Source organism: Dicentrarchus labrax, unplaced genomic scaffold (genome assembly GCF_905237075.1).
Source record: "Dicentrarchus labrax unplaced genomic scaffold, dlabrax2021, whole genome shotgun sequence".
Taxonomy (NCBI): domain Eukaryota; kingdom Metazoa; phylum Chordata; class Actinopteri; family Moronidae; genus Dicentrarchus; species Dicentrarchus labrax.
In genome coordinates, this window is record NW_026136703.1 from 3,683,781 (window position 1) to 3,708,605 (window position 24,825).

Sequence of the window (24,825 nt, forward strand, 5' to 3'; positions counted from 1 at the left end):
GTTCCTTTGTTGGACTGTTCATTTTTGCTTTGCCTGGACCGGTATATGTTTACCTCCATGTCTACCTGCCTACCTGCATATTGCTATTAATATCACTGAAGTCATCCTGTGGCCTGCTGCTGTAATGCTTTTGGGTTCAGTGCTGTTTTTCCTGAGCTCTGACACTTTTATGCCATCTGTCACAAGTTCCTCACTGAAATGTATCAGTGATTATCAGCCTGCTCTTAGATTTATTCCAAAATGATACATTCACAGTATTTGAAGGTGCCTCTGTGAAGGTCTCCATTGGTCCAGACATGTTTGGCAGGCTGTGCTGTAGAGCTGACATCTCGAGCTGATACAATAAGCTTAGTGTCACAGACTCCTGTTACTGTCTGTGGTAGAATGTAACTAAGTACATTTACTCAAGTGATGTACTTTATTTCAGTTGAGTATTTCCATTAAAAACAACAAAATACAATACATGGATAACAACATAGAAATATAAAAGCACTGCAGTCCAAAGGGATTCAAACACTTACAGACATTTGTTCCAGTGTTTCCAAGACAAGAGGAGCACCTTGTGTCACTTTGTGTAGGCTGGGTTGAGGCTGTTATGATTGCATTTTTTGACTCAATTAATTATCACAAACATGACTTGTCCATTTTGGGAGCGACTAAAAGACTCTAAATGCATCATAATATGCCACCTTTTCATTTTTGAAACACTATAACTGCACCACAAGTGGGCAGTATAGAGCCGAGTACAGTAGGCTCTAAAAAGGGCTCTTTTGACATCACCTGTTCACATATGAAGTTTGTGTGCCAGCATTGTGCGTACATACTGCACATTGTCATCATCACATAAATCCACCACACATCTTCCTTTGTTCGCAACATTCAACACACAGCCTGCCTTAAAGAATGAAGGAAAACTTTGGTTCTGATCATCCTTGGTTTTCATGATAACAGTTAAAAGTTCAATTTAATGTGTGCACACCATGACTTGAGCAGACTCGTAGTAGTTGCTGTGAACCCGCGCTATAAGTAGACAGGACGATATATTGTCAGATGGTTAAGAAGATTATCCCCACCAACTTTTTAGAAAGATCATCCATATACAGATTGAAAAGAACAGGTGACAGGATTCCACCTTGTCGGACCCCATTGGTCCTGAATGTTCTATCTGTACAGAAGCACAGTGGGTAAAAATAGGATAGTCCAGCACATAAACCTCCATAACAGTCATTTTAAATTGTTTTCAGAATGAGATATAAGCAGATATAATAAGCTAAGCTATCCTGCTGCTAGCTGTAGCTTCATATTTAAAATACAGACAAAGAGTCGTATCAACTTTCTCCTCTAAGTCATGGCAAGAAAGTGAATAAACATTATTTCCCAATGATTTAGACATTATTCCAACTAATAAAGCATGGGACAGTTTGGCATACCTGGTCAGCTCTGAGCCTCTGAGCTGGATCCCAGAGTCAGAGCAGCCTTTTCTCTTTGTGGCTGAGATTCGGTGGCTCGCTGTGGGTGTCGGTTTCGGACTGAAAACCCTTCTGCGTTGGCATTAGGCATCGTCCAGCTCAAACCTTCCCTCCTGGCATATGTGGTGGATATGGTCATCCTCTCTCATAGACCTTATATTTCGTTGCTAGGCCATAGACTGTAACAGCACAGAATAAAAATAGGACTTTTATTGTCACACAACATTGTTCCACTTGCACTGAAGTTTTAAAAGACAAAGGAAACATACTCGTGTCCATGAAAGAGAGGAGGCAGGTGGTCAGGTCTACTTTGATGGTTTTAGACCCCTGGTTATTAAAGAGGAGTCCAGTTAGCCATGTTGTGCCCATTCCCCCTCTAAAACAGACAGAAATACAGGCCAATGAGTTGAAAAAGTAAAATGCATCTAAGCGCCAAAATAACAAGCCAGTCTGAATACTTTGTACTGCAAACTAACAGTAAATATATTGCATGAGAGTTATAGGGTGACATATCAGAAATAAACAATACAAGAGGACTCCCTGCCAGAATTCAAACAGAACCATAAAATCTTGTGTCCTTACTCTTATTGGCCTTTGTGCGTCCAGTGATGGAATGTAGGTTCACATGGGCCAGGGAAATGTCCAGAAGTCTCTCAAGATTTCCCACCAGGAGTCTGACTTTAGACTCCACCAGGCCAGCCCTGAACAAGTCAACAAAACATAATTTTGAAGAAAGCCCCACAGTAGGTGGAGATCAAACATTCAGAGTGAACCACAGGCATTATTAGGCAAGATTGTCTACAAAAATGTCTCCACTGGTTCCACTGTGACTTTGTCTTTGCTCTGTGTACTGTGTCTGAAGATGCTTACAGCAGCATGTAATGCCTTCACACATAAGAGACACATAAACGTCACAGCATTGTATACAGGCTGCAATATGATTACATTCATCACGTCCTGTTGTACCAATAGTCATAGTTGTAGAATTCTCTGATCAATATTTAAAGCAGCTAGTCTTCATCACATCATTATAAACTTGAAATATAAGCAATCAAACGCTCTTCAAAGACAGGAGCTGTGCTGTGTGAAAGCGTAAGCATCCTCTGTAATGAATCTGCGTTTGTGCGTTTAATGATTTAAATGTTTTAAAAATCAGCATCAGGAACTGTTCACGACTGCTCACTACATCGAGCACGTCTTCCTCAGGCTGATTACTACATCGTCACCATATCAAGGACACTGTGTGTGTAATGAAGATAATGAAGAGACAGATGTATTCACACAATAGAAATAACAGAAACTCCAGGCTGGTCCAGGAACAGCAAATGGAAGTCAGACAGCACATATGAAGAGCTTCAAAACAGATTCAAAGCTCCAACAATCAACTTCTTCAGTCACTTGAAGAAGCTTCAGTCCATATTTGGAATAAAGAACAACAATCAATGTGAAGTTTCCATCCACACACACACAAACAGATGATCCACTTCTGTCTACATTCTCAGTTCAAATAACAAAAGCCAGTGTACAGCTTCATTAAATAATACATTCAACAGTTGGAATCAAGTACAAAGTGAAGTTAGTCACCCAATAAAATAATAACAGCAAACAGAGACAAAGCTTTTGGCAGATTGATTACATAATAGGCATTCAAGAATCCATGTGAGTCAGTGTACATAACAAAAGCAAATCAGTTGCATTAGAGTCTGAAGTAGCAACACTCACTAAATAAACAGCAGCTAATTCACGATAAACAAACTGAAAACAAGTCCACAGAATCCAGAGATAAACATACAGCACAGAAATATACAACCAGTCAATTACATCATTTGGTTCAGATACAACAGGGTACAGTGGTACAGAATCAGAGCCACAGGCTTTACTTTGTTACAACCCACTACATCCATATCTTTATTAAGACAATCAATGAAATCATCAGAAAAGGCAGAAGAAGACAGTTTGACAGTTTTATCAGGAATACAGAGTAAATGTTTTGTATTTTGAACGTGGCGATGCACATTTTCATCTTCCAGCAGCCTAATACATACTAGTAGCTCCTGAAGAAGTCTCAAACTGTTTGGACCAGTCAGTTTTCTTTCTGCCCGATCAGGCAGTGGTGTGACCTGTGAATGAGGATGGAAAAGCTTGTTAAAGTCGGAGTTCAACAAAATCCCAACTTTGTTCACACAATACAATCCTTGTAGTGTCGCAGTAACACTGCGTTCAGTCAGCTTTGTGACAATGCAGGTGGCATGGTGAGCGTTCGCTGGATGTCAGCTGAATGACTACATACCCCGCTCGATCGCCCCCGTTATGATGGCGAAGGTGGAGGGAGACCCGTTGAAGCTGGTGTTCTGATACGGGTACGCTGGGGGGATGATGGGCATTATGTGCGTGCGGTCACTTGGATTCATCTGGAAATGCAGAACACAGCATTTTCAGCTCACCTGTGCTTTTGAGCTAATGTGCTAATGAACTGACTGATTGTGTATTTGTAGCCTGTAGTTCTGATAAAATCCTGCCGAGGACTTACCCCGGGACACCAGACAGGAAGCTTCAAGTCGCAGTTCATTGACTGAAAGTGTCACTTTCCATGTCGTGCTCAGAAACATTTATAATTAGGTATCTTACATAATTAAAGCCCATTTTACCCCACAACAAATAAACAGATGTATATTCAATTTTCTTTAAATATAGTTTTAATTGGTGGGGGAAAAATATAATTTAGAGCCAAACTGAACCTTATGTGGGCCAACTTTGGCCCATGGGTCACACTTTGGGCAGCCCTGGTGTAAAGGGACAAGTTCCAAATATTTGCAGTCTCTGAGTGAGCCTACTCTAAGCGGCTGTGTGTGTTCACTCACGTTTGACCCACAGCTTGGTGGCTCTCAGAACCAGCCTGAAGGTGTGGACGTTTGGCACATGACGGAGGATCTCCACTGTGACTCTGTAGCCTGCAAAGAACAGAAGAATAAAAAGATTGATACAGAAAGTCACAGCAAAAAAGGCTTAACACAATTACACACAATGGTACGCAGTCATACATGGCAACAGCTCTCCTGAGTACAGCTGTCAGGGACTAATACTGCAGCGTTTGCCAGCATTGTATCCTTTATTCTGATGCTTACCATTGAGACTCCTGACACAGCGTGAATCTAAGTTCCTCAACAAGTTGTTGTTGAGTAGATCCAGATTGTCAGGAATGCTCCTCTGTGCCAGCTGGGCAAAGACTAAATCCATGTAGAAAATAAGGGAGCACAAAAACCACCATGAAGAGACACATAGACAGAACTTTAAGACAGAGAGACAGAAAATGTCTGTGGCCTCCTTCTGAGCCTTCAGCTTCTCCAAGAAGGAGGTGAAGAAGTCCTCTCTCTATGAATGCAGGTGCAAATGTGTCCCTATGCTCTGAAGCTCTATCTTCAGCATGAACCTCCGCTGTGTGACCCTTCAATAAAAAGTGTCACTGGTGAAGTTTAGATCGAATTCCAATCCCATTGATCACACAGCAGCTTCACATGTACTGAGCCACTGTGAATGAACCCAGTTTGACCACATGTTGTGAATCACATTAGTTAAAGTCACAGTGAAATACAAGCTGCCACAGTCCTGAGGTGCTCTTACAGTTGAGGAAAGAAAACATACCTTTTGAGTGGACTCCCAGATAAAAGGAGCCAAATGGGAAGATTTTTCCCCCAACTTTGGCTGCCACTATCTCAGGAACGTTTTAAAATAAAAAATAAAAAGTTATATGTTATCTGTGCAGGAAACATGTTTTCAGTATCATATGTGGAGTTACTTTTGAAACAATATAGATAAAAAGATGTCTTACCATCTTTACACAGACTTATAGAGGGACTCCAGTCTTTTGACCACCTTCTCTCTGCAAATAAAAAAAAAATCATTTTCAAATATTGTATTTTCTGAGAAGCACATATGGCGCCTGTGGTCTCCGCTGCGTTCAAGTTTGTTTAAAGAGTAACGTGCCCGTGAATGTTCCTGTTCAATATAAACGGGTTTATTCAAATTTTGGAGCGTAATGATGAACTTTCTTCAAACTAATACTCTGACTGTATATGACCTCCCAGTTTAAAGTTTAAGCGATCTGCTGCTGCACACATGGTTTTTAAGTGATTAGAGATTTTAATTAATTAATATCTCACCATGTGAGCTTATTAGCCAACAGTAAGTGTGCACCAGATGTGAATAATTATATGGACAGAAAAGTGTGTGTAGAGATTTATAATGTTTTGATCAATACAGTATATTCATTTCTTAGTAACATTTCCCACCATGTTGATTGTATAATTAAACAAAAGTTAGTGTGTAATGTGTGTAATTACATATACTGTCAGTCACATCTGATTCAGTTCACTTTAAAGTAGAAAATGTCCATCAGTTCGACACTGTTACACCTTTTGAAATCATGCATCCCAAACGTAAACCCAAACCATGTCTGAAGAGAGCACATTAAATATAATATGAAATATACATAAAATCACTTAGGGATCATCAGTTTAACAAATGGTAAAAAAAGGTCTCCCTTAAGGAAAAATGGTGAACCACAGTCCCAGGAGCTGCATCCCGAACACTGAAGTAAAACCATGATCTGGAAGGATGAGACTAGTTCAGAAGATTGGTGAGGCAGGAAGGGAACGGGACTTTGTAGGCACAGATATTGAATATATGTACAGTATTTCTATTTCTACGGTTGCGTATTCAGGAACAACAGTATATCAAGTACAGTTGTGGTTCTGAATTTGACAAAAAAGAAGCCTATTAGGTCTGTATGATTGTTAAAAATAATGAAAAATACATTAAACAGACAACAAACCAAACAGAGAATTATATAAAACGTCCTTTCTAAACAGGAAATAATCTTCTCAAAATTCATCCAAATCACTTGTTTTACACAAACTCCCTGCAGTTACTGAGAACACTGTTTGGGTTTATTGAATATAATATGAAATATCTATGAAATATGTCACTGAGTCAGTTTACTTAATGATAGGAAATGTGTCCCTTAAGGAAAAAGGTTGAGAACCAGTGGAGTACAGGACACACAGACAGTGGTTGTAGAATATTTGAAGAAGATAGGATTATATCATCTAATTTAGCGGCTTATTTAAATATTATTGTCATTTAATACTGCTTTATTGACGTAATGATGTAAAGTCGGGACAATAGCTCATAGTGCACACTCCGGTACAGTAGGTGGCGCTATGCACTTTATAAATAATGGTTGCAACCCGCCACAAGACCAAAAAAGTGTGGCGCTTCCGCCTGTAAACATGTCATTGGACTGCTTATATAGATTGTCAACTTTCCTACAGGACACTGAAATAAGCCTTTGTAAGGTAAAACCTGGATAAACCGCGCTAAATGTCAGCCCGTATTTCTACTGCCAACAGAACTGCGTAGCGACTGAAATACTGGCTGATTTCTCTTAGATAGGACTCTTTTGCTAACTAGCATATAGCCCAGTATTTAGAATTAGTATTCGGTTATATAGTGAGCTGCACAGATGATTCGGTTGGCTAAGCTAACTAACACTGCACTGTTTTTAATGAAATGAATACATTTGTAGCCAGTTACTGTGTAGGTAATGGCGGCTGTCTGTTGAGGTCAGAAGCTGACCTTTTGCACATATAAACCAGACCAGAGCACATACTACTGCACTGTTTCATTGGCACTGTAGCAACATTAAAGTTTGAACTCCATAAAGGCCTTTTCTTCCGCTTTACTTTATTATTATTATTATAAGTAGATTGTGACACAGTTCCAATTACCTCTCAGCATCCTTCAATATGTTATTGTAACACAGTGAGTGAGTGCATTGGCAGTGTTCAGCGCATGTGCAAACAAATGAGACTTAAAGCTGCTGTAGGTAATTTTAATAAAAATAACTTTTTGTCATATTTGCTGAACACTGCCAATGCACTCACTCATGTGTTACAGTAACATTCAAAGATGCTGAGAGGTGCTACTTCCTGAATATCTATGAAGAAAGGCCCATGGGAAGTGCACTGTCTCTTCATTTTCATCCATTAAATGTTGCAAAAAGAAAGAATTTTAGGTAACATTGCAAAAGTGGAGGTTTCTGTAGAATGACCCTCACATAGGCCAGTGTGAACTGGGATGTGTTCGCATAACTCAGTAAAAATGAACAAACTACACACTTTGAAATGAACGGAACAAAAAATGGGAATCAGATTGATTTTTGACCTCAAGAGTGCACGGGTCAGAGGTCAGTCTCACTGAAGTCATTATCAGACTTGAGAAGCTGCCCTCGTTGACGTCTGTTTGTGTCTGTGTCCTTCAAATTGTTGTGAATAACGTACAGGGAGCTCATTGTGAAATTGCTCTAGTGGTCGACCGATATGAGCCCATGCAGATATTTAGAGAGCAGGACGGCCAATGGCTGATATATAATGCAGATATCAATACAAAGAAAAATCATGTATAATTCCATTATTCCATGCATTACAATCTTATATTAGCCAGTAAGATGTTGTTTTAGATGGGACTTTCTATGAATGAATCAAATAGAAAAATACATTGGGTTATGCTAGCATTAAGCGGGGTACAGTATACAGAACTGACATCATTCAGTTGCATTGTTTATTGTTATAACTTAATGTATATTTAATCTGTCAGTTGCATTTGAACACACCACAAACACTACAGCTGACTGTCAACATGCATGTACATTCTGTACCAATGTGAGATTATGTGAAAAATATAAAGCAGTACTATTTTTAAGGCAGATACTGATATTGATATTTGGGAGTTTGACAATACAATAACAATATATCATTGTCTTATTTTACAGTTCAGTCAGACAAGTCACTTTGGAAATGTTTATTACAGCAGTACAACATAGTTCTGACCTCATGACCTGCAGATATGTTTACACAGAGACATTGGGGAGTGATGAGCAAAAACCTTCAACCAGATTGGAAGGGTGTGTTTGGTTCGTGATTACGGAGAGTGAGACATGTCATCTGTGTAGCAGTACAGCTTGAGTTGACTGCCTGAACTAGCTTGTAGCTTCTTTATTTACAACAACATACACATCAAAAAAGAACATTATTGATATAGATCCCTTAGATTTGGTTTTGTCTTTTGTTTTTCTTATTCTCACCAATTTATTTTTTTATTGGACAAACTATGTACCTCAAACCTAGTTTGGCATTTATGGCTGCAATTTTTTTGTTACTTATTGTGGGACAGATACACTGATACAGACGGAAATATCAGCCTGGCTGATTTGTCGGTCTAACAATAAATAGTTACTAGTCTTTAATTTAAATCCCCAAATCGTGGCAGAAACACAAACTAGGCAACTATTTCCTCTCTGTCTGCCTTTCCTTTGCTCGTGGAGTCGAAGTCCAAAAACATTAAAAGTTGGTGGTTCACTAGGCTGAACAGACAGCTTTAAATTCCGTAAATATAGCATTGGCTGGAAATAATGTAAAATATTTATAGTAAAATAATATTTTCACATTTTGAAAACTCTTGTCTGTTTTTAGCTGAAGCATGTGGACTGCTGTAAGAGCTGCCAGGCGTTCCCTCAGATACTTCAGGAGTATCTGTAAGTCTGCCATGGACTCAGGTAAAACACACACATACATACATACATACATACATATACTACATACATATTCCTTTTGTATGGAATTGCCTGTTAGGGGTAGTAAGGCAAGCACTTCAGAGATGAGTTTTTAAGGGTTCGGTATGTTGCAAGAAAAATTACATGTCTAAAATCTACTCAGGAAAAATTTAAAAGTTGCTCATTCAACAGGTTTTCCCAGTGACTAACTGATATTAAGTGGGACAGCACAGAATATTATTTCAGATGATTTAGATATAAGAAGACCGAGTTATAGCACTTCCTTACTCTTTGCCCTTGTCCCTTTTTCCTTTACACATTGGCCAGTTTCAATGTTAATGTAAAATATAGAAATGTATAGTACGATTTTAAATTGTGTCCCATGTCTTCACCAAGTTCAGTGGGAAACTGAGTGAGAGAGTGAGCTTATGTGTCACATACGCCAAATAGACCAATGTATGAATGATAAATCCAGTTTGGTATTTCCCTCTGTGTGTACTGTGTTTGAGAGACACAGAGGACGGGTTAACAGTTACCTAATTTGAAATTCACAAGTTTTTTGCACTTTTACATCGTCAAACACTAGACCCAAAGTTTCAACCTCACCCTCTCATTCTCTCTTATATACATATTTTTGTGTCTCTCTTTTAACCCTCTTTCATATTCCCCTCTGTTAACAGTTCTCCCTTTACCCCTATCTGCCTCCTCTTCCACCTTGAACCTCTCCGTTTTAAGATTAACTACATCCAAGCCTTCTTTACTTGAACATTAACTCTAGTTTAACAGATAAGAGGAGACCAGAGTCTTTGATAGGCGAGTTTGGCCAAATGATATCCAGTCCTCCTCCACCACTGCAGTCACCGGATGCTGTAGCTGGACTGTAAAAGCCAGCAGGGCTGCCACTGCGGGTTGCACTGATCCAGAAGCAAGAACCTGAGAGCAGAAACCAGTTTGTCCGCAGAATAGGAGAAAGTTGTAGTAGTGGTAGTTGTTGGGGTAGTGTATGTTCTGTGATGGAGCGGTCAAATAATTTTAATTCTATGAGTCCTGCTGAGTTGAGGCTGTTGATCAGGCAGGAAGATCCCAGAATAAGAACCACGACTGGATTAGCTAATGGTAAGAGGCAGTGGATCACCCATAGGGCTGCATGTCACACTGGAGTTATTTTTGGTGTACTTGTGGAACCTTCAATCTTAAAAATATATATATTATTATTTATTTTCTAATTGTTAATTATTTTGTACCAAGACTGTGATTATTTTCTAGAAACATCTATAAACTACAGGACTGTGTTTGTCTGCGTATGTTTGTACCAAGCATAGTCACAAATCACAGATTAAACAATTTAAATTTCAAATTGAAATTCCATATATATTTCCTGGAGTAGTACAGGAAGTTGTGCTGGAAGCCAGGTTTCTATTTAGAAAGGAAAGATTAATAAACAAGTGAATAATTTAGAGAAGTGGGTTTGCTAAAAGAGAGTGAGGGAATAAGTCTTAAGTTTGACTGAAGATTCTCAAAGTGTTTCAGGAAATGTCCACACACATTTTGGAACCTTTTGTTTGAGTTACAGACTCAATTGCGGATCTCTGGGTCGAAAAGCATCGATATTTGAGGACCTGGAAATGAGACTCAGCACTCAACTATTGTTCTTGACTCTGATTGGTTATTTTCCTTCGGTCCAGTGGATTCTTGAAAACACCATTAGGAGCACCAGGAGGAGCCTGAACCTGATTATTCCACAGATTATCTGACTCATGTACTAGTTTCAGGATATAGTGATCAATCAGACCAAACTGTGCTGCAGGCTTCTTTGTTTCCTTTGGAAGTTTGTTGTCCTGAAGCTGTTGGAAGATGCACGAAGGAGCCCTTCCCAACCTGTTCACATATTTGTTGCAGTAAAAAAGAAGGCTGTCATCTGCAAATAGCTGAAGGCACTTTCATGTTCTGATAACTGCATATGGAGACTTAAAGCTGGACTCTTGTACTGGAGCGAATGGTAAATGTTTCTGTTATAACATGCATAATAAAATGTGTGTATCTGTGTGTCAGGTTACCAGCAGGCTAACGTTGTCGTCCTGCCCAATCATCTGGCCAATGACTTTGAAGCCTTCTGTCGCAAAAATCCCGCCCCCTTGCCACTCCTTTATCGCAGCCAATCAGGAGAGACTTCCTGTCAGCCTCTTGCCAAAAATGCTGATATAAGGTAGAGCACACACACATACACCACACACTGAGCCACAGATTTCCATTATCTTTGACATTGTGTATTTATATTTGTTCTTCCTTTTGCTCCAGTGTGACAGTAAGTTTAAACATTAGTCCTGCAGTGTTTAACAAAACAGTCAGAAACTCTGTGCCTCCCACTTTATCAGAGGTCTAGTGAAGAAAAATCACTGACCAGAATCCAAAAAGTCAAAGTCTCTTCAGTAAGTTCAAGAAGACTGAAGGTGATCTAGTTCTGTTTGTTCCTTGTGATAAATAATTGACCTCTGTATAAACTAATGTTTATCACTCTGTTACTGTATAGCTCTCGTCTTCTGCCTGCCAATGTTAGAGCTGAACTGTTTTGAACATGATATCAGCAGCACCTGTACTCTAAACATTAATGGGATAGAGACAAACCAATCAAATGTAAGACATTGACCTAATAGTTTGCACACAGTACTCAGCATACTGCTCAAAGCACATAACAGTACAGAGGTATTATCAGAGATATATCAACTGTTTTTACTGATCCCCAATGCGCCTAATGCTTACTGGTGCTTTACAATCCAGGGTTCAACATTAGTTTTTTCTGGGTAAGAAATCTACTTGGCCAAAGTCCATTTTTAGTTCCCCCAATACACATTGTTGTTATCATGTCATTAATTATTATGTGTCAAATAACAAAGACCCTCTTAGCTGCCATCAAGCGAGATGCTATTGGACATTTGGAAACTTTGACGCGCTTTTGAAAACTATGCCATTTTATCCTCCTGTAGGTATCACGATGTGATAAAAACATCATATTGTGATTATTTTGACCAGATATTGCAAAATGATTGATGATTAATATCATTTTTACAGAAAAAACTATTAAAATTATGATTATAAAGGTGGCCCATACCATGTCACATGTCTGGCAAAGTCACAGCGGAAGACAGCGTGGGCTGCTTCCTGATGGACCTGGTGCCCACCATCTCCGCCGAGGACTTTGAGAACATGCTCAATTCCACCATCAATGACTGTTGATGGTGACCTACCTGTCTAACCTCACCCAAGCACAGATTGCTCTAAATGAGAAGCTGGTGCTGCTCTGAGGCGATTTCTTTAAAGTGATTCATATTTAATTTTTGTATTTTCATACATATAAATGACAGCTTTTGCAATTTAACCTATTGCACTTTCCCATATTGCAATTTCAATAATATTTTGATTAATTGTGCAGCCCAATCCTTGCAGAAATACCTGCCACCCAATGAATTTGCCTAACCTACGTAAAAGCAGTGTTACATCCTACTGCAAAAAATATTCTCGTTTCTCATCTGTTATTTGTACATACATCCAACTACATTAGATATGAAAATTATAAACAAAACTAATTTTGTTTGTGCATTTATCCTTCCACTTCACATCTTCCCTTTAATCTTGCAACATGACCCATTGATGAGCGTTTGTGTGTTTCTGTGTCTTCAGGACTGACATCTCACAGTACTGTGTGTATGAAGAGGGTCGGCTGGTGAAAACAGTCTCCAGTCTGCAGAGTTACAGCACTCAGCCAAGGTATTTTAACAAAGACAGAGCACTGCACTAGAAGCGGTTCGGTTGAGGTCAAACATGCAGAGGAAACTATGATGAAGAGTTTTAGTTTCAGGATAACTCAGTGGAAAAAGATATACAGCATATAAATAATTCTACCTGGGTAAACTCAGGTAACCCTGACAGCAACAAAATAGTATCACCTGTATGACTGTGCTTGTAATTAAACACTAACATTGATTCAGTTAATAATTACATAACACACTACCCAACAGAGCATCAAAGGGATCTCATAGCATGCACTATGTATGTACAATATGTAGGGCTGATGGCTACATATCACACACAGCACAAACAGGGGCTTTAAGAAGGCCCAGTCCCCTGTCTTTCCCTGGGTTAATCTGGCCATGTCAGTAGGCCTGTGGTGAATGAGAAAAATGGATTGAGTCGAGCTGAAATCAGATTGAGATAGTTAATCATGTTTAATGGTTTAGGATTTTAAGCCTCATTTATACTTGTATACTGCATCTACAAAACCTTCATAGTTAAGCATGCATTTCTTCATAATGGACAGACTCTGCAATACCATTTAGTCAGCTGGCAGACTTTTTTTTTCTATACTCTTTATTTATTGTAATTCTTTATTGCAATAATAACGTCCCAAAGCAATCAAAGAATGATTTTGTGATCCACACCAACCTCACTCCTTTTTATCGTGCTCCCAGGATTGCATCAGAGCTGCAGGCTGTGCATCATGGCCGCTGGTCAGACATGGTGTGTTTCTATCTGGGCTGCAGTTTTGGCTTTGAGGGTAGACTGAAGAACGCTGGAGTCCCTGTCAGGAACGTGGAGCAAGGCACAAATGTCAGCATGTACAGGGTATGTTACGAATATCTACAGTATGTGGAGCAGATCAATTGTAACACCTTTGTATGATTACAGTATATTAGACTGTAGAGATGAACTATAGTCACACACCACTGTAAGATTTGTGCATCTTGTTTTGTCAAATGTACTTGTGTATCTTGGCCAAATGATTATGTCTATCGACTATGTTTTACAATAACAGGTTCCTACAGCCTGAGGTGAAAAATTTTAGCCAATTTGCATAAAATAAAGAAAAAATGATTGCACACCAGACAACCTTTCCTAAAGAAAAGTATATAATATAGAATAGTCTGTTATATAATTTAAAAGTTCAGAGTAAACCATACTGTATGTGTGTGTCCAGACTGCAGTTCCCTGTACTCCTGCAGGAGTGTTCAGCTGCCCTCTAGTGGTCACTATGCGTCCTGTTCCAGCTGCCATGTTGGATGCAGCTGTGGAGGTTACTCACCTCAACCCTCTTGCACATGGAGCACCTGTACACATAGGAGACCCAGGTACACACACACACACACACACACACACACACACACACACACATGCTTTACACAGCATAATAACCTTAATCTACCAGTACATGACTTGCCATTATCTCTGTGTGTGTGTGTGTGTGTGTGTGTGTGTGTGTGCGCGTGTGTGTGTGTGTGTAGCTCTCTTAGGCATACAGGACCTGTCCAGACCAGACTATGGGGACCGAGTGGAGGTGCAGCCCGGCGATGTCACAGTGTTCTGGGCCTGTGGAGTGACTTCTATAGAGGCAATACTCAGCAGCAGTGAGCAATATGATTCTGTATTCACTCCATTATCTTCTCAATGACTTCACAGTCTTTCATCCATTCATTCTTCATATTCTATCTCTTTCCAGAGCCTTCTTTGGCATTCAGTCACTCACCAGGTTGCATGTTCCTGACTGACATCCCAGACTCCTCCCCTTCTTCCTCCATGCCTTCAGCATCTGAAAGTGTAGACCGGCCCGCCACGGATCGCAATCTTGAACTGATCCCCCGCTGCTTTCTGGTGTCCCAAAATCCCTTGATGTACAGTTTGGCATCTCAGAGGGCCGTGGCAACCATCAGGCAGCTGGAGACGATTATTGGAGAGGACCCGGGTAAACCCGTACAAAGCGTGATGTTATTCCCTTTGTTGATGTGTCCAGTCTTGTATCGTTCTGCTATGCATTCAGATTTTTAGAGACAACATTGAGTTTGTAGAAGTGCTCCATGTACAATGACACAGCAGAAAAAGAGTTCACTCGACCGACTGGAATGAGATCAAAATCAGGGGCTCTTTGACTTAGGGGGCAGCCCATTACTAAATGTTATTATACTATGTAGACACAAGGAGTGAATCTCTCTCTGAATGAAGGAGTAAAGGAAAAGAGAAGACGTATATGAACGGGGGTAATGGATTATCTGGCAACATTTCTAAGATACACCAGACAGGAGCTAAACAAGTACACTCTGTGGCAATATTCATGCTGCAGTTGTGGCAATAACACTTAGGCATATATGTCCAATGGTAACTTCATTTAGATTGATCTAACTCTGGCCCACTTGTAGAGCTCTGTGTTGTATTTGCTGTTTGTCAAACAGTCCTTTGTTGCCTTACCTTATAACATTATGCATATGAAATGTGTAGCTTATACAACAATAAGAGTTTAAACAAAAAAATAAAAGTTATAAACCTTTGCTAGCTACTAAATTAAGAACCCAGAAAATCTAGGTGAACTGATGAAGGTTGATGGTGTCCAGCTACAGATAGATGGTAGATACTGGGAGAGCCTCTGTGGTTATTAGCAGTAAAGCTGCTAAACGCTCTGCTTCATGGTGTGTCTGTCACTTTCTGTCACCAGGTGAACGAGGGATTAGAGCTTTATTTGTTCAGGATGAACTTCTGCGCTCCTGTCTGGCACTCTCCCACGCATCCTCTGTTGCCATAACAACCGGCTTCCCCACACATTACCAGCACAGGTACACATATACACATATATGTATACAGTTGACACACAGGTATATTTACACACTCGTGCAGCTGTTCTCACACTAATATTCTTACACTTGTCTGCAGCTCAGCTGACACTGCTGAAACATAATTAACTATTCAGTATGTGATTTGAGGTTTGCCTATAGAGCAGAGGTGGCAGGCAGGACTCTCCAGGGGGATCCAGACTGCTTCAGAGGATGTTCTTTGAATGGAAGTGAGAAATATTACAGTAGTTACCAGAAGGAAATCATACAGAATAGCCTAAATGTGTGTGATTGGTTAAAAAGATAGTTTAGCAATAGTCTAGTAAATAGTCTAGCAATAGTTTGGCTGTCTTCGCACTTTCCCAGAGTCAGAAACTCATACTTAATTCCTTTGGATAGACCTTTTTCCTGTATTTGGTGTAGTCTGAAGTCATGTCAAACAGCAATATCAGGCTCAATTGTTGTTATCAAATGACAATGAAAACACTTTGAAAACCTCTGCTCTCTAGTATAGCACATAGGGGAGCTGTGAGTCTGCCCCAACCAGAGGTGGTAACACACTGCCTTAACTGTGAACATCAGCTGAAACAGGAAGCTGAGTTTGGACCAGTCCCGTGAAATTATAAAACTCCCAAATATTTACTGTTATTGGTATTTACCCTTTAGCCCTCCTGATGAGACTGATGGCCCACCCGGAGCCATTGCCATGGCAACCATGCTGCTGTCGTTAGGGAAACAGGTGACAATGGTGACGGACAGGAGAGCCCTGGATATGAACCAAGCCATCATTGACGAAGCTGTGAGGAAAGGTGGGAAAGAGTTTTCATTCAAATCTGTGAGAGCTGAAAAGAAACGTACCTGTTCTCATCCTTCATTGTTTAATGAAATCTGTGTCATTTTTAAAGAGAAAGCTTCTACTCGGGTTCATAACTCTGTAACTCCACTCTCAGGTGTGCTAAAATCGGCAGTCCCATTGGTCACATTTGAAGACCGCGGCCCAGACTCTGCACTACACTTCTTGTGTCACCATGGAGACCCCAGCAAGCCCAGGTTAGCTGACTCATCACAGTTTGGATGAGGACACAATAAAGCCATTTTATTTTTACAATTTTACACTACAACTGGTTTTCTAGATAAGTCTGGGTTGGTTAGTTAGTGATTAGTGCATTTATTTTAGCATTTTTTCAAACATTGGTTTTTAAATTTTCAGTCCAGGTAAGTCTACATCAACAGCTCAAATCTGTGATAAGAATAAATGTAGAATAGACTTTCTAAAATCCTTATTGTTGTTTGATTTTGCACTTCAGAAACAAGTTATAGTAAGCTATTGATATATATTGTTGTGTTAAAATCCAAGCAGTGTGCAGTACAGTAAGATTGTGCACCTATACAAAGAAAACTGCCTGTTAGTGAGCATTTAATCTGCAAATCTTTGATAGACTGTCGAGTTGTGCGTCTCTCAGCTTCATGTGCTTGTAACACCAGGTACGACCACCTTGTGGCAATAGAGCGCAGTGGACGGGCTGGAGATGGAAACTACTACAACATGAGAGGAGTGAACATCAAACATCTGGTGGATCCTATTGATGACTTGTTTATTGCTGCCAAGGATATACGAGGAATTACTACTACAGGTAGTATAGTGTAGCCATAATGCATCAGCCATGTGGATATTTTATACAGCCTGACCCAGTAGAGCTGTGAATTATTCAAATCTTTTCTAATCAGTTGCAATACTGCAGCTCATAAACTGACTCGTGAGAAGAAAGTATGTAACCAGATTACAGTTACATTTAGACTATTAACAGGATTACAATTTTAAAATACATTTAAATATAAAGAACAAGTGCGTACACATTACAACATGAGTTTCACAACACCACCCTGGTCTCCAGTGTGAAACCATAGCTAATCTTACAGCCTCCAGTGAACAAAATGCTTTCACTTTTTCATTGGATTACATTTTTAAAGAAATCCTACCAACCCTGTTTCCTTAAAGGACCAGTGTGTAGGGTTAAATATTTTCTAGAGGTGCAGTTTCTGATAGCAACTCCCTCGCTTCACCCTCCCCTTTCAAGCGGAATGGCCGCAGAACACACAAAATAAACGAACAGCCATATCTAGAGCCAGTGTTTAGTTTGTCCCTTATGGGCAACTGTAGAAACATGGCGACCTCCACCAATGGCGACCTGTAGGGTCACTCACTGTAGATAAAAAACTGTTAATTCTAAGGTAACAAAAACACAAAGATTCTTATTTACAGGTGATCATAGATTGATGAAAACCTATTTATGCATATTATATTCCATTTCTGCCAGTAAATCTTAATAAATGTTACTCACCAGACCTTTAACAATATTATTTATGAATATAACAAATGAAATAGGATCTATGGGGGACACCCTTGGAAATGTCTAAACAGTCTTAAGACCATCTGTAAAAACACATTGTGTGTGCTCTGTAGATAATTCCTGAACCAATTTATAGCTGTGGCCCATATGCTATTATCACTTATTTAGCACTTATTTAGCACTATTTAGCACTATTTAGCACCAGCTCATGGTCTACACAGTCAAATACATTTAACAGATCAACAAATAAGCTGGTGTTGCTTTGTGTGCAGGGAATTGACAATATAATTTAATACCATCTGTAACAGTGCTGTGCTCTGGAGCACTACTGCACATGTGATGCATGAAATGAGCATGTCTGCTGCTCACCATACTCTTCAGCGGATGTTCTCTCTCTCTCTCTCTCTCTCTCTCTGTAGGAATCGGTGATGGTGGTAATGAGTTAGGAATGGGTAAAGTGAAGGAAAGGGTGAAGACCCTGATGCCCAATGGGAGTCTCGTAGCATGTGATGTTCCTGCTGACTACGCCATCACTGCTGGTACGGACTGGGTCATTATACTAGCTGTACAAAGCAAACATTATACTGTTATGGCTGCATACATACTGCACAGAAATGCTTTTAACACGTCACTGTTGATTACTCCTGCAGGTATGGATACATACTAAATGCACACAGAATACAGTTTATCAGACACACACACACACACACACACACTCTGTGTTTAGTCTGAGACAGCCCTCGTCAAGGTCAAAGACCAAAAAGAAGGAAAGAAGGTTCCTCAGAGGAGTAACTATGCCATCTGTACATGCTAATCTGTACATGCTAATATTTGATCTGTACATACAGGGAAGTGAAACAAACAAAATGAAATAATGAGGAAATAACATATTCAGCTGTCTGTGTCACTGATGAATTTCTAGATACACACAAGTGAGGGGAACTAGTAGCAATGTGTGTGTGGGAACATTTAAGTCCATATCTGACCTGAGTTTGTCTGTTGAGTGCGTCATTTCACTCCACCCAGACTGGCAGTGTTCTGACATCTGATATCATTACTGGATGTTGTCAATACATTTCCTGCTTTTAGAGTTATTTAAAGAAATACAGGTTTGGACTCATTCACATATTTCCATTGGTTAATGACCATAATAATTTCTCATTCAAATCCCACCCTCACCCACATCCCTTCCTCCTGCAGGAGTGTCTAACTGGGGAGGATATGCTGTGGCCTGTGGGCTCTACCTGCTCCACACCTGCCCCTCCCACCAGCGCTACCTGAAGAAGGGACTGGGACTGGAACACGCAACCCGTCCTGAACAGCTACAGGAGTGGACTGCTAACCTGCCATCTGTAGCCAAGGTGACAAACACACACACCTCTCTGAATATTCTCTACATCTCAAAAACAGGATGTGAGAAAGCAAAGAAATATTCAAGATGGAGGTTATGTGGTTTTTTTTTTTTCATTTAGTTATTTTGTTACATCAAAAACATTTCAGTTTCATTTACAAGGAGTTTCAGTCTCCGGTCTGAATAATTCAGCGTGAAAATATGTATAAAATAAAAATACATTTAAATAACACTAAACAATCATTTCAAATATTGTATATGTATATGTCCACCTTACATACATAATCCAATATACACAGACAAATATCCATATTATTTATTTAAAATCTATTATTTATTAGTAGTATCACCTTAGGTCCAGTTCCTTACCAAGTATATGATCCTTCAATCATCATCTGGACGATGACAGACAGATTGGATGGATAACCAATCTGTCATGTTCGCTATGATCCACTAAAGAATATCAGTGCACACAAATGGTCTAAGCCTGGTCCACACAGGTTTGTAAGACACCACAAACTAATAAAAACTGATTCAAAATACAAGTTACATAATCAGATGTCCAAGCCTAAACAAAATTCAGGTCCATCTATATAGTTTTTATATACAAAAAACAGGATAAAGACTAAATAAATAATGTTGTCATTTCCTAGTAACTAACAGTTGCAACAATATTTTTGGATCTAATGTTTAATGTGAAAAGTGTCTCCCAAATTGACAAACCCTCTGAAAATGATCACCTAACTGCAAAGTGTTTCAGCCCGACATCAGACAGACATGGGCATAGTGGAGCATTTAGCAGCTAATGAGATAGATTTTCCTCAGGAGACCAAAAAGAGAGCTAAAAGGAGAGTAGATAGCAGACATCTGCCAGGTGTTCTACAATGGAATTATCTGTCTACTGGATGTGGCAACAGGCCACTGTTAGCTAACACATTCACCACAAAGACTAAATTTGTTCCTTTCAAATGGCCAAAAATAATCAAAGACTGCAGCTTAAAGACAGATTTCAGAATTCAATTTTAGAACTGTATACCTCTTGCACATAGCACTGCCATTAACACACTCTCTCTCTCTCCTCCAGGAGGAGTCCATCCTTTCCACTCTGATGAGTTGTGGGATAAGAAGCGGGAAAACCGGTCACCTGGCCATGGAGGTGGATGGTTTGACCTTTCACCCCACGCACTCCGACATCATCACTAGACTACTGAAGGTCACACTGGGCGCCACCACTCCAAACCTGTGATCAACTCAAGCCGTCTGTTCTCTGCAGTATTTTTAAAAGAGGCACAGCTCAAGTGAAGCTAGGTGAATTATCTGTGAGACTGAGGCCATAGAAAACCTGAGAATGAAACACACTGAGGCAATCAATGTGCCAATCGCTGAAATTCTGTTTCCTCTCTATTCAAATTGCAGACAGGGAAAAAAGAGAATGAAAGGAGAGCTGTGTGAGATGCTGCCTTGGTTACCTTTCAGCCCTCTTCCTTGGCTACCAGTGACAAAGCAAAGTAGAGTCAAGTAAAAGCAGCTCTCTTTTCTCTCACCCTCTCTCCGTCCATCTCACTAATACTTACTAAAGTAATATACCTTAAAGAACAGAAGATGATTGTATTGTTGCTGACAGTAATTCATGTTAATGGTTAATGGTTAAAGCACAGATTTGTCCCTGAAATGGGCTCCATGACATTTGAACATCACCAGGTGCTGGTAGAAGTTGGTTGGTCAATGCTAATGTGGCACCAAGGCAGTCGCAGTGACGTTGCTAGGGATTTAGTGTTGAACAGTTATATATGCAGTTTCATTCTTGCTCCTTGGAGCTCATCTGGCCATTGCATTTGCTTGAGATAGACGCCAACTAAGATATCAACACTAATCCTTCCTACACCTTATACCCTGTTGACCCCTGGCACCAACATGCGACTATTGGGGAAACTCCAACACTTGCCTGACCAATGGTGTAATGTCACCAGTAAGTCAGGGACAGACTGTGTTTAGTGGGCTGGCCCCAGTCTACTGAAGTCTTCCCAACAAGAACAAAAGACACACATCCCTGTCTATTATTAAAGATGTGCAGAACGAACAGATCTAAGATGTTAGCATGCATGATAGCTAACCTCCGGCTGCTTTTCAAAGAGTTCCTCTGTACTTTCAAAACACATCTTGATATTGAGGCATATTTTAGATAGCTAATGATGTGGAAGTCCTGTGGGATGCAGAGACAGAGGAACTGAGCACATTCCACAGGCTGCTTAACAAGTTGGATGCTAACTTAAAATGCACATTATGTGGCCTTGATCTCCAGATGTATAAATCTGTCAATGCATGCAGAAGCAAAAGAGACAAACACTCTGGATGACTCGAATACTTTTTTGCCGTCTACTTGGGTTCACCACTTTATATTTTGAGTCGTTCCTTTTAAATACCTTTTACTGCTTGTAATGCAGTAAATAGATGTGTTTTAGTTTGGTCATTTGAATTTATGAAGGATTGTCCACAATGCCTCAAACTGTTTATGTATTCACTGCTTAGCACAAACCTCATCAATAGGCTATTGTTAATGTTAATTTAAATTCAAGGGGTGTGAAATATTGCTATTCAGGACTGTATGAGAGGTTGACTCTCAGAGACTACGGTTAACACTGGCTGAGCAGTCAGGAACAATTAGACACCAGAAGGATCCAATGTATTCAACTGTAGTTTATTGTAGACACAGTCGGGGGGGTTAGGGTTAGGGTTAGTCAATGCTAGTTTTATATCTAAACAGGACATGTGTGCCAGGTATTCATTAAACTAACGAACAATTTAATGTATCAGGAGTAATTATCTGGCTTTTATGTAACTAGCAAAAGCATAAAGATACTGCAAACAAGTGTAGAAAAAAACTCACATTTCTGCTCAAACTATTTCTGCCAGCAGAGAGCTCAGGGTTCAGCTGCAGGTACAGCAACAAGGCTCTCACCAGAACTCAATCCAATATATTATATTCTCTGATCTAACCAGGCTTCTCCTACTTCCTGCAGCTGTTCAGTTAACTCCTCCTCCAAATGTGCCGGAAAACTTGATGGATGTTATGATGGATATTAGCAAAAAAAAAAACTTTTTTTTTTCTTACTGAAATGATCATATTTGATAAATATTTGATGTTACTAATAAAAAATGAATGTGATACACCTTACAAAATGATATACTTCTTACCAAAGCTCCACCCAGTCCAAGGGTCTGTTTATGTAGTCAGACATTCAGTCATTGTTGAATATTGTTGTAAAATAAATAATATTAAAAAATAATTATTTTGTACAGATTATACCATATTTTAGATTGAGAATATAATAATGCCACTAATCTGAAGCCTTTTTTGTGTTTTTTTCCGCACTTTTATAGCAGTTGAGCTGGATTCCGACTGGTGCCTTTATTAGTGAATGATGGAAATGTTTTCCTTGTTAAATGAAAAATGAAACTATGTTTTCATGAAACTTTGTTTATCTGATATAAGCAGGTGAATAAACTTTCTCAACAAGACAGTGACCTAACAGTTGTCTGTATGTATGCACAAAAATGTGGGACCCTATATTGAGCCGTGGGTAACTCCCTCACTTTTACTAGTAACAGTGAGGTTATACAATGTCATACCTTATAAACTAATTTTTCCAGAATTTGGGTGGTATATTTATACCTGCAAACATGAATCATTTCTCCAAGAGTTACATTGATTATATGTGCTTCACAACTAATCCAGTTTGACAACATTGATCTGACCTGTCCTTTCCAATTAATTTCCTCGTGTCATTGGTATCAACAGGAGGTTCAGTCTGTAATAAACACTCAGCTGCCCAACTGAGGTTAGGGTTCAGTGAGAAGAGTCCTCACGACTGCTTTTTATTCCAGCTGGTTATTTTAAGATGTCACTTGCAGGAAATAACTATGGTTTCCATGAGCAGGAAAAGATATATCTTTGTCAGTCATATGATCATATTCTGGGTTAGCACAAGAATTACATCCGTGGAGTTCATGCACAGCAATATTCTCATTTGGCTTCAGTCATTTTATTTCCACCCTGCCTGAAGGGGGAAATGGATTTCATGATTTTCTTGGCTTGCATTCACATTTCTTTTTTGACTGAAGTAATGTTAATACCAAGAAAATTGCAGACCGTCACATTCATAGGGAATCAGGTAGTGGGCAAATGGTAATAATGTGTGAGAAAAACATGGAATGCACACACAGCCTTTTAAGAAACAAGCAAAATATTCTTAAACATAATAACATTTCCTTTTATTGAGCTGGGGTAAGACTTGGCTAGAATTCTTAAAACATAAGCATAAACATCTAGTCACTGAAAGACCGTAATGGGCCTTAAAGCTAATGGATCTGTAATGAAGTAATGAACTCCTCCAGTGATGTTTCTTCGTCAGCTGGTGGGCAGCAGTTATATTTATACCGCAGTTTTCTCACAAAGCTAAGGATTGACTCATTGGCAAATCTTTGTATAAGAAATGCCCCCCCCCCCACACACACCAGGATAAGTTGGAAGAGGGACATTTAGCCTCTAATTTGGACAGTGTGCTAGTTGTTTTAGATTTTAGCTCTTCTACATTTTTAAAGTAACCCTCTCGACCCTGTGTGCATCATCAGAGGGTTCATGAAGAGGAAAAAACTGAGGCTCAACTATCACTCAACATTTTTTATTTTAATAAGTGATTCCACTTCCCTTCGTGATGTTCCTTCTAACCCCTCTGTATTTTACAAATGCAATAAATGACAAAGGGAGAACGAGTAGCTTTCTTGCCCTTGATGCCAAATTGATTCATTTAAATGATGTTTTATAACTAGGTTCAGGAACAGAGACCTGCAATCATCTCATTTCCGCTCAAAACTTACTCAAGCACACCTTATCCGTTCACTCCCTCCTTGACTCATTTTCCACATCCCTCCCACCCAAGCCCTTTCTTTTTCTCTCCCTCACTTATCCAAATACAGGAACAGCTGGGGCTCTCTACAAGAGATACGGAGAGACAGCTCCCCCACTCAGAGTCTCGCAACCCGCTCAGTTCCCTCTTACATCGCGCCAAACCCCCCAACCGACCTTCATTCCTCCGACCCTCATTCCTCCGACCTTCATTCCTCGACCCTACCTCCATCTCTCATCACTTCATCCCTCATCCCTCATCCCTCAGTATACCACATCGGTTCACATTTGTTCATTATGTGCAATAAACCTTTCTTATTTCATACATTCGATGGCGTGGTCGTTGTTAGTGAATACAATATAATCTACAGACGCATACTGCTGCCACACCAGGAAAAGAAACATAGAGCTGGCATTATAAAGGGATGTTCTTATTTTATTATGACAAACAAACTCATCACGCCATAACAGGAAACTTTTCTTGTTACAACAATGTACTATTTATCTTGTCAAAAATGTAGTCAGTAACCTGATCCAAGTATCATA

General features: G+C 39.6%; 1 protein-coding gene and 2 long non-coding RNA genes across 7 annotated transcripts; 1 reads left to right on the forward strand and 2 right to left on the reverse strand.

The window, feature by feature from the left end:
- Positions 1-1,497: 1,497 nt before the first annotated feature.
- Positions 1,498-2,410, reverse strand: LOC127361576 (uncharacterized). Its single transcript, XR_007884303.1, has 3 exons — positions 2,052-2,410; positions 1,739-1,845; positions 1,498-1,648 (listed from the first exon to the last, which is right to left on the reverse strand). It is a non-coding gene; the product is annotated as an uncharacterized LOC127361576 (long non-coding RNA).
- A 523-nt stretch (positions 2,411-2,933) lies between these two features.
- On the reverse strand, positions 2,934-4,675 carry LOC127361575 (uncharacterized). The gene is made up of 4 exons (XR_007884302.1): positions 4,595-4,675; positions 4,331-4,420; positions 3,760-3,880; positions 2,934-3,589 (listed from the first exon to the last, which is right to left on the reverse strand). It is a non-coding gene; the product is annotated as an uncharacterized LOC127361575 (long non-coding RNA).
- A 2,045-nt stretch (positions 4,676-6,720) lies between these two features.
- dglucy (D-glutamate cyclase) lies at positions 6,721-24,606 on the forward strand. Of its 5 annotated transcripts, none has more exons than XM_051396286.1 (15): positions 6,721-6,823; positions 8,999-9,081; positions 11,131-11,284; positions 12,757-12,843; positions 13,545-13,698; positions 14,051-14,201; positions 14,355-14,477; positions 14,570-14,812; positions 15,557-15,674; positions 16,338-16,480; positions 16,622-16,721; positions 17,157-17,305; positions 18,442-18,561; positions 19,223-19,383; positions 20,458-22,892. In XM_051396286.1, the coding sequence occupies exons 2-15, from the start codon at positions 9,006-9,008 to the stop codon at positions 20,617-20,619; spliced, it is 1,941 nt and encodes a 646-aa protein (XP_051252246.1). In that variant the 5' UTR covers positions 6,721-6,823; positions 8,999-9,005; the 3' UTR covers positions 20,620-22,892. The 5 variants fall into 5 exon arrangements, 3 of the variants coding, with proteins under 3 accessions (XP_051252246.1, XP_051252247.1, XP_051252245.1); XR_007884297.1 differs by lacking the exons at positions 6,721-6,823; positions 8,999-9,081 and adding exons at positions 9,977-10,194; positions 24,351-24,606 and having other exon boundaries at positions 20,458-20,681; XR_007884296.1 differs by lacking the exons at positions 6,721-6,823; positions 8,999-9,081 and adding an exon at positions 9,977-10,194 and having other exon boundaries at positions 20,458-20,681; positions 20,790-22,892.
- The last annotated feature ends 219 nt before the right edge of the window (positions 24,607-24,825 follow it).